This window comes from Dermacentor albipictus, chromosome 1 (assembly GCF_038994185.2).
Source record: "Dermacentor albipictus isolate Rhodes 1998 colony chromosome 1, USDA_Dalb.pri_finalv2, whole genome shotgun sequence".
Lineage (NCBI taxonomy): Eukaryota > Metazoa > Arthropoda > Arachnida > Ixodida > Ixodidae > Dermacentor > Dermacentor albipictus.
In genome coordinates this window covers 196,417,980-196,434,680 of record NC_091821.1, presented here as the reverse complement: position 1 = coordinate 196,434,680, position 16,701 = coordinate 196,417,980, and the positions used below count along the sequence as shown (strand labels likewise).

General features: G+C 44.4%; 1 protein-coding gene across 6 annotated transcripts in view; it reads left to right on the top strand.

Annotated features, from left to right (window-relative positions):
- The window catches only part of Nsun2 (tRNA (cytosine(34)-C(5))-methyltransferase Nsun2), a 159,228-nt gene that overhangs the window by 9,249 nt on the left and 133,278 nt on the right, over nt 1-16,701 (top strand). For all 6 annotated transcript variants that reach the window (XM_070530707.1, XM_065433505.1, XM_065433501.2 and 3 more), the window contains 4 exons: nt 315-419; nt 2,397-2,502; nt 6,080-6,151; nt 10,893-11,114. In XM_070530707.1, coding sequence (XP_070386808.1) covers nt 315-419; nt 2,397-2,502; nt 6,080-6,151; nt 10,893-11,114 — 505 coding nt within the window. The remainder of the gene's footprint in view (nt 1-314; nt 420-2,396; nt 2,503-6,079; nt 6,152-10,892; nt 11,115-16,701) is intronic.

Sequence of the window (16,701 nt, the reverse complement as noted above, 5' to 3'; positions counted from 1 at the left end):
AAGTGCCCTGTGGTTCTTTTCTGTTGTATTGCAAGTGGCAATAAACGTGTTCTTGCAAGTAGGCTGCTGCGTACTTGAAGACACAACAAACAGCATGTCAGGGGACGCGTGAAAGTTGCGAATCCCCACTAGTTGCACATGGTTTAAATATAGCCTAAATTTTCCATGCACAGAACCCTTTGCTTCCAGAAAGTTCAATTTTGAACTGCATCTCTGAGGTGCAAAGCCCCAAAGCAATTTGGTTAGTAGTACTATATGTAGTGCAGACTGTTTTGGAAGTTTTAATGTTTCATATGTACGCATCTCTCTTCCAGGGAGTCCAAACACTTGCTGAACGTAATCAAAAGTCAGTACTTTGCAGAACTATTAAATGTCGGAGGAGATGAAGTAAAGGCAGGAAGACCATCCAATCTGACATGGTAGGTGTTGGTGTTTTTCTTTAATTCTTGTCTTCTTAATTTAGCAATATGTAGGTAGTGAAATTACAGCACAGATTGAATTCAAGTAGATTACCTTAGTTGGGGATGACTGACATGCTTTTCTGTGCTTCTTCTGTTTGTGCATGCGTGCAGCCATTTACCAAGCTTATTTTCTGGAAACTGCTGTTGTGGCAGCAGCCTGGGGAACATGGTTGATCTGCTCAAGCTATTCTCTTGCATAAGACATGCATCTCCCTCTCAGGCTTGAATTGCATGTGCAAGCATAGTATCATGACAGAAAAGTTTAATTTAAAATTAATATTAAGGTTTACAGCTTTTATTTGTACGAACAGCATACTATGCCAATTTGCACTTTTTTATTTGCAGAGAATAAATATTACTGGAAGGTGAGCAATGTAATAACAGTTGTGTTAGCACATGTTCGAACAGCTAGATTCTCAACTGGAGCAGCAGTAAAACAGGCCGTGGTACTATTGCCAGGGAAGAGTGACAAAGATAAACATAGAATGCCTGTGTCTATCGGCCACATTCCCATGGGGGCATACAGCATCTCACTGAGGGCACCAACACCTTCACCTGGTAAAGAGATTCCTTGGCTGGTGCTTTCACTACTTCTGACATTCTGACCCAAGAGCTCTGCAGTACAGTTTATCCCACATAACCATTCATGCCTGCCCAGGATTTTCTTAAAGGGGCCCTGAATCACCCCTTGGACTTGGTGAAATAACATAGTCTCCGGGTAGCATACGCTGTTGTGAACACCTCAGCCAAGTTCTGTTGCCCTACACGGTCCGTGGAGCTCGCAAGCGAAGCGCGAAGCCACCTTTTTCTCAAACGCTCTCATTTCAAAAACCCCATGATCCTCATTCTTTTCTGTGTGCTTTATTTCGTCATAAAGCACACTCCCATACGCGGCTGCTATTGGTCGCTGCGCTCGACTACACCGCGGCCGCCACGAGTCTAGTGGCTAAGCGTACTGCGGCTCTCTGAGGACATGAACTGCGCGCCACGGTGACATCTCCGCCGTAACCTTCACAGTGCAAGGCATTGGAAGAGAAAGGGGAGCACAGCTGAGGCCGTGTTTAATTGCCGATAACTCCACTTCTGCTGAACTCATTGAAGTACTTTTTGCGGCAAAGTGGTTCTGAAATAGCCTATCTTCACTTCAAATGTCTTTCTCCACTTCGATAAAAAGTGGTTCAGCGCCCCTTTAAACCCACTAAAGTACAATAGCTGTGGAAGAAGATTGACTTAAGGGACTAATGATCAAAGCAACAGTTGTATAATGCCATTATCACAAACCAGTTGCGATCAGGCCAAACTTGCCACTGGTGGCTTTCATATACATTGATAGAAGAGAACATGCCTTATGAAAAAGAAGGGAAGGAAAAGAGAAAAACAGGGAATGCTATTTAATCCCTTTTTTGCCACGCTGTTATCTCGAATTCTGACCAAAAATGGACACATTATTTTTCAAGGACCCCATTTGCATACGTGTTTCACTTCCTCTGCCAGAATAATCTCTGTCCTGCTTGCACTGCCCCACAAATTGTTTGCTGCCATCTACCGGAAGAATTGCAAACCACTAAGAAGAAACCAGCTCGTCCATGGCATTGGAAGAAAAATTAAAAGTACTGTTGTTGAGCTGAGCTCCTGCTTGGCCGTTTTTACCAAAAACGTGTGGATGAACCCAGCTCTTTCCTGGCATGGTAGGGGCTAATTAAATGGCAGCTTAAGTAAGACCCTAATGTGAGAACATTTCAGGAAGGAGAATGTCTCTGGAATTTTTGCATTTGTTGAAGTTAATCTACATCAGCTGCACAGGCTTTGCACACACTGTTGATCCACTAAGAAAGTGAATACATAAACCTGCCACGTGTAAGGGATGTATAGTAGTTTGTTTTGGTTATGTTGTGCATTGTGTCGTCATTTATTTGCTTCTGTATGTTAAAATAGGTATCCAAATGAACTGGCATGGCAACTTGATTTGTCTCGCATCATGATACGGAAATCGGAGGCATATGCACGGCTCCACAGTTTCCTGATATCAGAAACGGACACAGTAAGTGGAAGCAGATTTTAGTGAATTCATGTCCTTATGTCTACTTGCAGCTATCATATAGCGGGTGGCCATGAGTTATTGACTTGGTAATATTGTCAAACCTCACTCTACAAATCTTGGTGTTAATGAATACTACTTTAATTCCCCTGGAATGCTAGACCATGCACTATCTGATCAGATTTAGCAAAGTGATTTTGCATTGCTATGGACACCAAGATATTAAATGTCAGTTCTTGAAATGTGATGCTATGACAGCTCAGCAATGGAATTGCAGAAGGTGCAGTTTAGGTAACTTTAATAGTCTTAATGGACTTGTATGTAATGAATTACATGTCAATAATTACTTGTAATCAATTACATTTTTGGCAGTGTTGTGATTGATAGAATACTTTTTTTTACTCACTAATGCTAGCTGTAATTCAATTACTTTTTTCAGTAACCAATTACATGTAACCAGTAAAATTATTGGTAAAAAACTAACAGGTGATGCAGCTTTGAGCAATTGAATTTTGCAGAAACCACAGTAGAAAGCCTGCATTTGTGCCATGCACCAACCTCGTGGATGTGCATCTTCAGACCGACAAACTTGGGTGCTCAGTTGTTTCGTCATATTAATGCTCCCCCAGGTGTTAGGCAACGAATTGAATTGATGCCACTGTGGCTCCATAGTGATATCCACTTTGGACGTTGATGCTATAAACTCGCCTACTAATGATTTTTTCAGCTTTTCATTGGCTCTACTGGGAGTGCCTTGTCTGAGCCCCAGCAACAGCGAAGCACTGCACTTTATAGAGGCTGAGATGCAAGCATATTGGCATTGAGAAACCTCAATCTGGTGTGCAAGGTGCTCACATGTGGCAAATAGTGGCGTAGCCAGAAAGGTTGTTCGGGGGGTTGGGTGCTCACGACAGCTCGGCCTCCTCACTATAGACTTTGTCGAGGGACCAAATAGATGAATAACTGCACGGCCATTGCCAAAGATGCTGCGAACGAATTCTTGAATGCTATGCACTGCTAAGGCAAGTAAAATATGTATTTGTTCATAAAAGAAAATACTCGTACAGCCCAAAAATTGTGCCCGAAATGACTGATATCAATGGTTCCATGTTTTTTGTCTATTTAATAAGTAAAGAAAATCTTACACGAACTTTATAACTATATCCCTTTGAAACCACCTAAGCAGTGCATGCCGCTGATATGAAAAATGTAAAGGCCATGAAATGAACAAGTTGAGGACACATATTTTAATGAAACTTTGTCATTCAAGAACCTTGTTTACGTTTTTGTACATATGCAACAGCCAGGGAAAAATCTCCATGACGTTGTATTTTGTTCCAATGTACTGCGCAGAAGCAGCTGTCACCGGTCGTATATTGTGAGTAATTGCATCGAAATTACAGTTGCAACAGAGAGCACATATAAAAGCAGGAGTTCTGCAACATATACGAAGGCAAGTCAAATGAAAGTGAGCCAATGCAGATATATGACAAACAGGGTACTTTATTTAAAAGTCTCCATGAGCATTTAGACATTTGTACCACTGACTAACCAGTCATGTGATACCAAGTCGCAAAGCTTCTTGGGTTGCTGCTACAAAAAGTCAGTAACTGACGCTTTCATGTCATCGTCCGACACGAATCTGGTTCCCTTGGGCTGGCTTTTTATTTGCCCCAAAATGTGGAAATTGCAAGGTGACAGGTCTGGGCTGTATGACGAATGTTGCAGCGTTTCCCACTTGAAGTTTGCCAGTTTTATGTTAACCACATCAGCGACGTGGAGACGGGCATTGTCGTGGTGCAAGATGACCCCATTTGTCTGTTTTCCATATCATTTGTTCCTGATTGTGACACACAGCCGATCTGGTGTTTCACAATATCGGAAATGATTGATAGTTCCTCCAGGTTTAGCAAATTCAATCAGTAATAGCCCCTGACGATATAAAAAAAGTCAGCACCACCTTTCCGGCAACAATGACTGCCTTTGCTTTTTTTGGAAGTGGTGAATTCGAATGTTTCTACTGTAAGCTTTGCCGTCGTGTTTCAGGCTCGTAATAGTGACACCATGATTCGTCCCCAGTCACAATTGCAGACACGAAGTCGTCACCCTCATTGTAATGCCGGATCATATGAGTCAAGGTGGCACTGAACCACTCGGTTTTCTGGCGGTGGTTCCTAATCTTGGCATCCATTGCACACACAAGAGCCGATAACTGAGATGTTCAGGAATTATAGTGTGAACCGAACCGTGACTGATGTTCACATGCTCTGCCAGTTCCTCGATGCTTATCCTCCGTTTTTGTCTAACCAGCTCATCAACCATTGCTATTATGTTGGGGTGATTGCACGGTGGCTTTGGCCTGGTCTTGGATTGTCTTTGCAACTTTCACGTCCTTCTTTGAACCCTTTGCTCTAATGCTTCACAGTCGCCAACGAAATGCAATGTTCAACGTACACTGCAGCCATACAGCGACTAATTTCTTTTTGGGAAACACTTTCAGCTGTCGGAAACCTAATTACACCCCGCTGTTCAATTTTTGGAGAGTCCATTATGTCAAGCAACCATGTTCAACCCAGTGTATGAGAGCATTAAAGAACATTTATCCTCACACCTGCGTGTCACTTTTGTAAATGAGAGATGCCTGTGTGCTACGCACATTCCTCGCAGAAAATGAACCGAACCATTATTGCGCTGGGTGGGTTGGCTCACTTTCATTTGACTCACCCTCATATATTAGAAATGTGAAGATACAATAGAATATACAAATGCGAAGATATAGCTTGCTAAAGGCAAACCTGCAACCTGCGTCTGTACAGTCGGGTGCTCCGCTTCTCCCGCTATCCGCCGTCTTTTTCTCGCTGTAGGAGGCTTGCACATCCGTTTCCCGAAGGCATGCTTCTTTTAAAATTTCTTTTCCAACGGGCAACGATCCATCACTGACCTGGGAGCTTTCATAAATCCGAATTCTGCAAGTGTGAAACGAAGAAACACGCCGACGTGGTTTTCAAAGCAGACAACTGTGGCCTGCTGCTGTTGCCAGCTTGCCCGCTGCTGCAGCAGCAACCAATGGCGAGACGACTTTCAGCACGGCAACCAATCGGAGACCCGCTTTCATCGCAGGGCCCGTGTGACCGCCTCTAGCAGACCCGCACTTCTTTTGTGTTTGTGTGTTTGCTACAAGATGGCGACAACCGAAGAATTCAGAAACAGAATGGCGAAACTTCAAGCTTTCGAACGATACCAAGATGGCGGCGTTCGGTGGCGAGAAAGACGAGTTAGGGCTCCACGAGCGGCAGTGATTTTACACGGTTTAGAGCTGTTTTCTCGCCCTACACGCTGATAAATTAATTTTTTTTCTGTCACTTTTAGTGTGTTTTCAGCCATACCATTTTGATACAATGTAGATTAGGCATTGCAGATACCGAAACGCGTCATTGCCAAAAATCGATCTTTTTTTGTGATTTTCGCAATCTGATCCCCGCGTCCCCCCTTAAACATTCCACGTCAACTTAGTATTTGCCTTTAGTGTCCCTTTAAATGTCTCTTTTAAATTTTGTTTAAAGTTTTCTTTTTCCAACAGGGTAACATTACACGACAAGAAGCAGTAAGCATGATTCCACCTCTTCTGCTTGACGTCCAGCCCCACCACAAGGTTGGTCTTCTTTTTCACCATGTGTTGTAGCTCAGTGACTGGAATTCTGCTGCTGAACACAAGTCACAGGATTGATTTCCATTTTACCAGCCATATTCTGAGGAAGAAAAACGCCTAATTGCCACTTGCCTAATTTGATTAAGGTGCATATAAGGGGCTCTAAAGAAAAACGCTAAAATCATTGTAAGCTGGTGAAGTATTCTTTGAAGAGTATTTTCATTCTTGGCAAAAACATTGATTACTAGCAGAAGAAATGAAGGCCAAGCCTTCCTCTCCTGAATTTTATGTCCAAACCCCATTGGCAGTTTGCTAATGCGATGTTATTGATTTTAAAGTATGTTATCATATTTGGGCTGTTTTACCGAAGGAAAACTTGTCCAGATTTCCCAGGTGGAGTTTGGTTAATTTAAAATGCTGTGCAATTCTTCTTAACTAACAAACAAGTACAGTCGAGCCTCATTGATATTGATACATTCCTGTTCATTCTGTTTTCCTAGCTCTTACGCTCTGAAATTCTGGCACCGCTTAGTTTTCAAGAAGTTATATGTGTTAGCTTCCTATTTGTTCATTTCTCTTCGTGGTTGTTACGTTTAAAAACTGGCGATACATCACCGGTGCAGCATTGTCTGTCGAGGGATGCCATCGTTGAGCACGCTAAGGCACAAATGGGAGCCCATGTCGGCTATCGTGAATATGTGTCCTCGAGTAGTGGCATCGGGACATCTGAACTTCTGAGCCTGTCGGACGTGTCGCTGGTCCCAACATTGCTCACAACCTTTAAAGCCAAGAAGAGGTGAAAGAAGGCACAAGCAATTGCCTCACAGACAGGTTCACAGACACTCGTTGCCTTAGATACACCCTTGTGCTCTTCATTCGGTGTACACAGCTGTGCAGAAACTGAAAAAGGCTTCTGTTATCGAACATTCGACCCTAGCACCAGATGGAAATCACAAACTTCATTCAGTGGGATTCACAGCTACAGCTGCTCCAAAAGAGTGTTTGATCCCTTTATGAACAAGTGCCACCTGCAATCAACTAACAAAAAAAGAAACATTTTCTTGCCGAGTTTGTTTTGATTCCGGAGTTATTGGCTAAATGCCTTTGGCCAACACTTAGTGATGGGCAGCGAAAGTAATTTGCTGGATTAGAGCAGGAACAGACGAGGAAGAAGTTTTGTGCAGGACTCGCTTTCTTTAAAGGCACGGTCAGTGGTGAAAAACAGGTGCAAAGTCCCCAGCTGTAGTAGTATATCACACAAGTAATGCAGAGGAAATGCATTGTGCACCTCTGTTTCACATCCGATGAGAATAGTCTGTGCAAGTTCCATACAAAGCCATAGGTGGCTTGAGGTGAAGCTTGCTTTCTGTGTTCAGCCGGGTGTTGTCCACAGGCAACAAACCTATCGTTGAAAAAGTTTCCACAGTACATTTCTTTCCTTTTATTGAACATTCTTATTTTCAGTGTAATATGCACACTTTGATGAAAAATAAAGAATTTCTTCAGGTGTTTTTATATCTTGCCTTTAAAGGTTAATGTTCAATCTAACTGCCAAGCAGTGATAGCAGGCGTTATTTAGCAGGTTTTCAGTAGTTTGTTGGGTTTCTATTCAACCTAAAATAAAGTTTTGTGTGAGAGTAGCTTTTTTGCCTCATCTGTGGCATTTCCGCAAGCGTTATTGGATGTTATATTTTCCCGGATTATGCATTCCTTTTCCGTGGTCCCTTAAGAAACATATACACAGGGTTCTACTGTAACTAAACCAAAGGGGACACTCAAAATCTATGAGATTACGATTGGATGGTGCTGGAACTTCAAGGAAGGCACCGTCTATCTTTGGCTTTGCCTCTTTCCTGGCTTGCCAAGCATCTGTTTATGTTTGGAGTGAGCTCCTCGGCATTCTGAAAACATAATTAAATAACATAGCTTAGCTTAATATTCCTATTTAGTGTCACATTAAAAAACCTGGGTTGTCCATGGTAATCCAAGAGCCGTGTTTTTTAGGCAAGTGAATAACTGGGCATAGCAGCGTTTCGACAGAGCAGTCAAGGCTCAAACGCCGCGAACTCTGCGCCCGTCATAGGTTTGGCGATGTGGTGGTGGCACACAGCATCCATATTGGCGGTAATCACCTCTTAGTGGAAAAAGAGCCATCCTGGCGACTCAAGAGGAAGACAGATCGAGCTGGTCATGGTAGGGTTGTGTATGTTGCAAGTGGACTGTTCAACAACTGCCGCAGCATTGGTTCGTACACTGTAATGTGCTTAATGGCATAATTCACAGGCAATGTCTGCGCAACATCACTGTAGGGTCTTTGGGTATTAAAACAAAAGTTTTGTTGAAAGGCTGGTTGGAACGGCTGGAACCCAAAGCCATGTCAGAGAGTTTGGGTGAAAGCAATAAAGCATGGGTCACCATCAGCACAAGGTTTTGACTGCCATTTGCTGATGGCCGTGAAGGAGTGGCCAAGCTTACAGCATTCCTCGGCATAATGGGCAGCTTAACAGATTGCTGTACACTCATATGTGCCTGGCATTTATGGAAGAATGGTGTCAGGTGTAGTCAAATGTTGGTAGCCTACAAGAGGAAGAATGACCAAAAGCCTGTAGTAATCTGTGGTGCAGTGTTCTAAGTTATGAAAGCCAGAATGAGTTCTCAGTTATGGTCAGACATGTTGTATTTGAACAGCATCTCATCAATTATTTTCAATTCCCGTTCCTGTCGGTAAGTGCAGTTTTTCTGCATGGGCAACCACAATCCGTAGCTCGCAGTTACTTTTTTTTTTCTCTCTCTCTCTTGTCTCTCTTGCACTGTGCCTCAATTTATGGCTTTATTGCACCGGCATAGGAGTGTTTGGGAAGTGTTGCTCTCCTTTGGATGTTTGAAGCCTGTAAAATAAAGCTTTCTTTATCCCTTAGCTGTAAGCTTGCCTTGTCTGCTGTCAATAATAGTAAGCTGATGAATACTTGTAGATTACTGTCAGTTGCATAAGTGCTGCCCCTGCTAGGAAAATCTGTGGTACATGCCTCTAAGCTACACATTGGCCACGGCACAGCTACAGTGCCACCTTGTGGAAGAAAATTGGAAGAGGCCATTGACCTACAGTCGCCACTCTCGTATGCCAGGCTATATGCAGCTTATTTGCACTGTGTACTGCATGCCAGCACACAACAGATTTTACTGGTGTATTTGGCAGGCAACAGAAAGGGGTCAAGCTTCCTCCAAGACACACTTTGAAAACAAACCTAGTGCAGTGTTCTTCCGTTAATTTGACCATGATTGGATACACAAGATTGATAGCATTATCTGGTAGGTTGAATTAAACAAGATGCAGAAAAAAACAGCAAAACACACACTGATTCATTTGGTATTATTTTCCCGACTCTAACATGCCCCCGAATCAAACACTTTCTGTGTGTTCAAAGTGGAAAACGAACATAGCAATGACATTAAAGCTTGTAAACAAAGTAAAAATCGAACGTGATTTTTTAGCAAAAGAGGGGGGGGTCCAACATGTGTTATACAATGGCGGACTGTTTTCTGAAGACAGCTTCATTTCTGCAATCTACCTATATTATGCAGTAAAGCATACAAATGCTGCAATGGCTGTTTTGGTATTATGTTTGATTGCGTCGTGCAGGCTATTTGGGCCCAATTTTACTGAAAACAAAAGACAGAAAAGGCGCATGTTAGAATCAAGTAAATACCGTAATCAAACATTGTGAAAGCATTCACTGTCTAAGCTCCACTGAGATAGACGCTGTCACTAAAGGGGTCGCTACTTGGGTCATCATAGGGGTCAAGCATGTGCATGCTGACTGGTCAAGTTCTAATTAAATGGTTAATGCCAAATTTATGATCAAAATAACAAAAGTTCGGCCCCATAGAAATGCATGGGCACTTGCCGGGACCTTCGGCCTTGATTGAATTGACCAAGAAATTGAATTAACTCGAGTCGAATTAACAGAAGTCTACTGCAATGTCTTAATGTTGCAGCTGAGAGCCTTACTCTCACTGCTAGCATATTTTACTGATCTCTGTTTTCATAGGAGAGTCAGCATCACCAACACAAAAGATTAATGGTGCAGGGTGAAAACTTTTAGGACATTTATTCTTTTGCCAATCTTTGTTTCTTGCTGGCGCTTTCCGAGCTGCTGCGGCGGTGCAGTGACTGTGGCGTTCAGTTGGTGAGCAAAAGGTTGCATGCCCCATTTTCAGCCACGGTGGCTGCACCGCCAATAGGGCAGGAATCCAAAAATGTTTACATACCAAGCATTAGGTACACATTAAAGGACCTCAGATGGTCAGCCTAGAGCCATCCTCTATGCAAAAGTATTGCAAATTTGGTGAGCTAGAAGGTATTCTTGATGATCAGTTTGCAAGAGCAAAATTGCAAGGATCGAAAAAACAGTGCTTTTCCAGCGCTTTCAGTTTTTTCAGTGGTCTTCCTGCGGGCTGATCATAATAAATACCCTCTGCTACGGTGTCTTGTCTCTAGGCCCCTGTCGAACGTCGAGCCCTATCAATCCAAAATTTATCTAGCTGTTATCAGGTGTCTTGGTAGTTTGTGCTGTGTATCTCATTGTTCTCTTATGTCACCTATGTGTAGTTGTGCTGCATACTTCAGGAAAGTGTGGACATGTTTGTGGAAGCATGATTAGGAACGTTCAGTTTCACTGCCAAGATTTTGTGTGAAGTTTTTTGCACTTGTTGCACAGCAGTGAAAATGGATTGCATTGCGCAGGTTCTGGACATGTGTGCTGCTCCTGGCTCCAAAACAGCTCAGGTGATGGAGATGCTGCATGGGCATGTGAACACGATCCCAGAAGGCGTTGTGGTGGCCAATGATGTGGACAACAAGCGCTGTTACATGCTGGTGCATCAAGCTAAGCGGCTACACTCCACCTGCTGCCTTGTTACTAATCATGATGCAGCTGCCATGCCAAACATGTATCTTTCCAAAGAGGCAAGTAATTGCGTGAGACAGCACGTGGCATTTCTTTTTGTGAAAAAGCTTTAAGGTTCTGCGGGTGGCCAAACCAAATGCACACTTGAGCAAATCTTTACGTTACAGTTTTGATTTAACGAAACCCCCTCATGCCACATCCGCGCTACGCGGAATGACATTGTGGCAGCAGTGTGCATGACTCATCACTGTGCAATTCACAGGCCCGCAGTCCATGCTGAACATGTTTACTTTGTGCTCCAAGACTGTTCTCATGTGGATTTTAATGATCTGCAGGCTGAAAGTCACATTTAAATCTAACAGCTTCTTCCTGGTTGACTGATTTGCTAATGTATGATGGTTGGCTGTTTAAACTGCGCATTGTAACAGACGCGCGTCCAAGCACAGTCACATGTGATTCTCAGTACAAGTGCACTGACGGCAGCACGGCACAAAGCCACAGAGGCTGGTTTCTTCCCTGCTGCGTCAATTTCTATCTTATCCTGAATAAAAACACACATCAAGCACTTCAATGCCTGCGAGGCACACCACGGTCTCGCGACTGGACAAGGCAAGCAACACAGGCTTTTAGGGTTAGCATTGGGCTCAATATTTTAAAGACCATTCTGCAATGTCAAGTGCTTCGATATGTGTGCGCAAGGCACATTGTGAGTGACATGCGACATTTCTATGCACAAACTAAACCAATTTTGTGCAAGCAACATTTCGTCTGCATGTAAGATGCAGTTTTGTTGCGCAGAAATCTTCATGCAGGTTCTATGTGGTAACTCTGGTATATCTGTGGCATTTCATGTTTGGTTGGTCTGGGTACGTGGCAGTTGCAAAATGTATTTGTGTGCTCGCATCCACATAATAATAATATTTGGGGTTTTACGTGACAAAACCACTTTCTGATTATGAGGCACGCCGTAGTGGAGGACTCCGGAAATTTTGACCACCTGGGGTTCTTTAACGTGCACCTAAATCTAAGCACACAGGTGTTTTCGCATTTCGCCCCCATCGAAATGCGGCCGCCGTGGCCGGGATTCGATCCCGCGACCTCGTGCTCAGCAGCCCAACACCATAGCCACTGAGCAACCACGGCGGGTCCTACCACATGGCAATGGGAAGCAATGCTGTCCAGCTCCAACTCCTTGGACCAGCTCGAACTAGTCGACTGAGCAAAGGCAGCTAAGGCCACTGGACTGAAAGGACCACCAACTGCAGAGCAGAGAAGCTAGCCATGCTCATTTTGCTTGCGTGTTGTTCTGAATATAGTTTATTCTCTCTCTCTCTCTGTCTCTCTTTTGACAGTACAGTAAAACCTTGGATGATCCGGTCCCATTACGTACAATTTCCCGGCGCCAGTGTTTGCGATCATGAACATAAAAAAAGGACTGAATTGTGTTATGCTTATTTTTTACCAGTTCATACGTTCCTGGAAAGCATGATATTTTGGCACCAACGTTCAGTGCATTGCTAAACTGTGATCGTATGATACGTTTCCCGGCAGCTAGGTTGTATGTAAACAAGAAAATGCGTGAGGCGCATGCGATCGACAACAGTAGCCTCCTGCTGTGGCTGCTTCACTGCAATACTTGCCTGTCCATATCACGTGGAGACGACAGCATGCACACAGTTTCTTATTTTGGTACCAGCAAACCTCCTCCTGGGTCGCTGCACGCCACCTTCACAGCTATCGCCACCAACCCTATTGCAATAAGCATCTTCACCTATCTGTTTTACAGCGCGTGGGGCATAGTGCTGTTGGAAGCATACTGCACGTTTTTAATAGACGATAATCCAAACACGCTGCCGTTTCCTGCTGCGGACTGTGATCGCATACCATATTTACTCGAATCTAGGCCGGCCCCGATTCTAAGCCGACCCCCGAATTTCCGAAGCCAGAAAAATAAAAAAAACTTACCTCTAATGTAGGCCTAAAAAAAAGTGAGGACAGCGTTCACAAAATGCAAACAGCATTTATTTAATATGAACATGCTGAGTTCATTCTACGTTACCATCGCTTCTTGCCTCGTCTATAGCCCAGACCACACGCACGCTTACGGACGCGCGCAAGCTTGCGTTCGCGTGCCCATGCATGTGCAGACAGTTTGGCACGGCTCGCATCCATCGAAACGCAGCGCAACCTCAGTGAACTCCTCTCTGTTATTGCCCGCTTATTTTCCTTATCACTGTCATCTCCTCGTTGCGGCACACGCAAAAAGCGTCCCCCGTTGCCCCCCTCCAACAACGGGATGCTTTTCTCATAGATGCTGAAGTCTCGCCCGGCTTGAAGGTTTGACGATGCCTCTGCAGCTAGCATAACTTTTCATTTGAAACCAGCACTATAGTGACATCACCTGTTCAATGTCATTACAATAACACCACCCCGCACGCCGATATGACACAGGTCAAAATAGCAATGTCGCTCGTGTACTTCAGTAGGCTACTGACGCGACTAATAGAGGCTGCGATACTGACTTTTCTAGATGACGCTAGCTTTGCACCATATTTATCACCTTAAATTGCAACCTGTGCATTCCTTTAACATCCTCAAATCTGAGCTGACACTAGAGTTTAGCATATGATTATTCGAAAAAAACGTCGGCCTAGGTTTGAATAAATATGGTAGTATGTTTTCCGGCCACTAGATCCCAGGTACACAAGAAAAGGTGCAAGGTGTGCGCGATCAGGAAAAGTAGCCTCCCGCTGCATCAGTTTCCCCGCGATACTCGCCTACCCATCTGACGTGATAACGCCGGTGCTCACTCGGTTTCTTATTTCGGTACCAGCAAATCTCCCAGGTAGCCACATGCCACCTTTACAGCTATCGTCGCTTTCCCTATTGCAATAAGCATCTTCACCTATCTGTTTTACAGCACGCAGGGCATAGTGCCGTTGGAAGCGTATTGCACACTTTTATTAGGCGATACTCTAAACATGCTGCCATTCCCTGCTGCAGGCCATGTGATGTGAGCGTCACATTTCACTCCAATGGCATCCAGCATTGCTCACCAGCTCGATTTCGTTTTGGTTTCCTGTCGTTGTCTCAAAACATTACACAATAGAAAAAGTACAAAATGTGTCTTGGGCCGTCGAAGCATCACCATCTCGACGCGCATGGGTGTCTCGTACCTTGTACTGCACCGATTCGCACAGCGCGTCTCTTTATGTAGGTGTCAGCTACAGTTGAGTCTGTCAGTTCTTTTAGTTACTTTGGATTGTACGTTTTCCCAGTTCGTACGTTCTTCCTCACGTTTTTTCCGAAAACATATGGACGAGGTTCTACTGTACTTCACAGCATTGCTGGCCTCGCCTTGCAGGCGGTAAAGGAAACCCGTTCAGAGTTCCTGTGATTTATTCCTAAATTCAAATGCTCAGTGGTCAAGCTGCCATATTGGCGAAGTTGACATCAATTGAAGGAAAACAAACTTGGCTCAATTTCAAGGTAACTGATTTGAAAGCGCAGCTTCCGTCGCTTGAAAGCAACTTTGAAAACATTGATGCAATGCACGCTTGTCTGAATACTGTTTGAAGTTCAGCAACTTCAGGACCGTACCGCATTGTCAAGTATTGTAAAGAAGATTGATGATCTAGAAAAGAGAGACAGACAAAACAATCAGGTTTTTTACGGCCTGACCGACCCGTATAGTGACGAGATGGCAGTGAAATCGGAGGAATTAATTGCCAATCTGTGTAACAAATTTCTTAGTTTCTCTTCTGTGGGCATGACGCACCCATCATATAGGCACGTTCTGCTCCAAAAAGAAACGCCCTGTGCTTTTTCAGTTCTCTTCATTCAGGGAACGCCAATCAGTTGTTACAAGGGTGCACATGCTGAAAGGGACAGGACTCGGCATATCCAAAGATTCACACGCACCGTCCAAAAAAAAAAAGCGCAAAATGTTAACATACGTTAAGCAATATGCCCAACAGGACACAAAGGCTAAACTGAAATATGACCCACTGCATTTGGGGGGGAGGATGCTGCAGCGGGACATCACGACTAAAACATCATTCAGATATGACCTCACGATGCACTTGATGTCAAATGGCCAATTAGTGCTTTACTCATAAACTTCTCGAGCATAAAAAATAAAATTTATAACTTCCATTTTCTTCTTTCATCGCTTGACCCAAGTATTTCAAATGCCAAGGTGATTCCTGAAGGATATCAGTGCTTTCGACGCCATCGTAATGCTCACGGTGGTGGTGTGCTTATACTTATTCATTCCAATATAATGTGTGCCACTGGAATTTCCTGATACCGAGTGTGAAGCGGTTTTTTGTTGATTGCGTTTTGTAAGATTCGTCGGACGATCTCGCTGCTGCCACCATTTGTTAGAGTTGTCGGACGATGTTCGAGCTGTAGGCCGATCTCACCACTGCCATTCAGATGTAAGATTTGGCAGTCGTAGCTGTAGGAAGGAGCTTGACTCTTCATCGGGACTTAGGACAGCAGGATTTATTTACATGTTATTTACAGTTGAACATGAGATACATCGACAGTCTAGCGTGACTCCCAAATGGAGCCCGCGAGACGAGCATACAGCAAACAGCTTACGAGCACACAGCTCACGAGTACATTTCGAGCACGACAACAAGCACACTCTAGCAGCCGACAATCGCTGCTTATAAGCACTCCGCTCGACGTCATTGTTCGACGTCATTGTAGATGACCCGCCCTTTTGGAGGAGGCGGGCTCTCGACTTGGAGGAGGAGGAGGGCTCACACACACGCACACACACATACACATAGGTGCAGTGGTCCAGAGCCGACGTCAGAAAGGCTTTGCAGAACTCTGAGCCGTCCCGGGTAGCGCGCCCGGGTAGCACATTATCTTGCGTCTTGGTCGGCGCGTGGGAAGGAGCCCTCGTCGGCGTTTCCGCGGCAACTCCCCCACTCATAGCAGAACAGGGCGGCGTTGTCGTGTTGTGCACAAAGCCTGCTTCGTCGAACTCGGAGCCGTCCTGGGTGGCGCGCCCAGGTAGCACATTCTCTGTTGTCTCGAAAAGCGCATGGGAAGGTTCCGGCAATTACCTCCCCTCAAGAACTCTCCTGAGCTGACCCCTTGCCACGTGGCTGCCGGTTATCCGCAGTTCTTTGGAGTGCACCACCGTCTTGGTTGGATCGGAACATGTGCAGTGGGCTGAAATAGCTGCAGGCTGATCCTAACAGTTTGGAGAATGGAAAGGGGCTTGTAATCGGCTCGTTCTATCGCCCGCCTGGTACGACCTCTGAGCCCCTTGAGCATTTGTATGATTACCTTGAAATCCTGAAATCCTTACGAGATCACGTTATTCTTCGGGGTGATTTTAATCTGCCTGAGATTGACTGGTCGTCCAACAACTCTAGAGATTCGGCCAGTGGGAGCATGTTCTCTGAATTTTTTTACATGTTGGACCACTTCACACTTGAATAGCATGTTTGCGATGCTTCACGTGGGGACGGTACAGTTCATGTTCTCGACTTGTTGCTATGCAATATACACTGATCGTTGTGTCATATGTGCATGTTTTGCCCGGAATTAGTGATCATAAAATTGTGGTAGCTGACGTTCTCTTTGAAAATGTGGTTGTCCCAAGGAAACCGCCAAGATCGATCT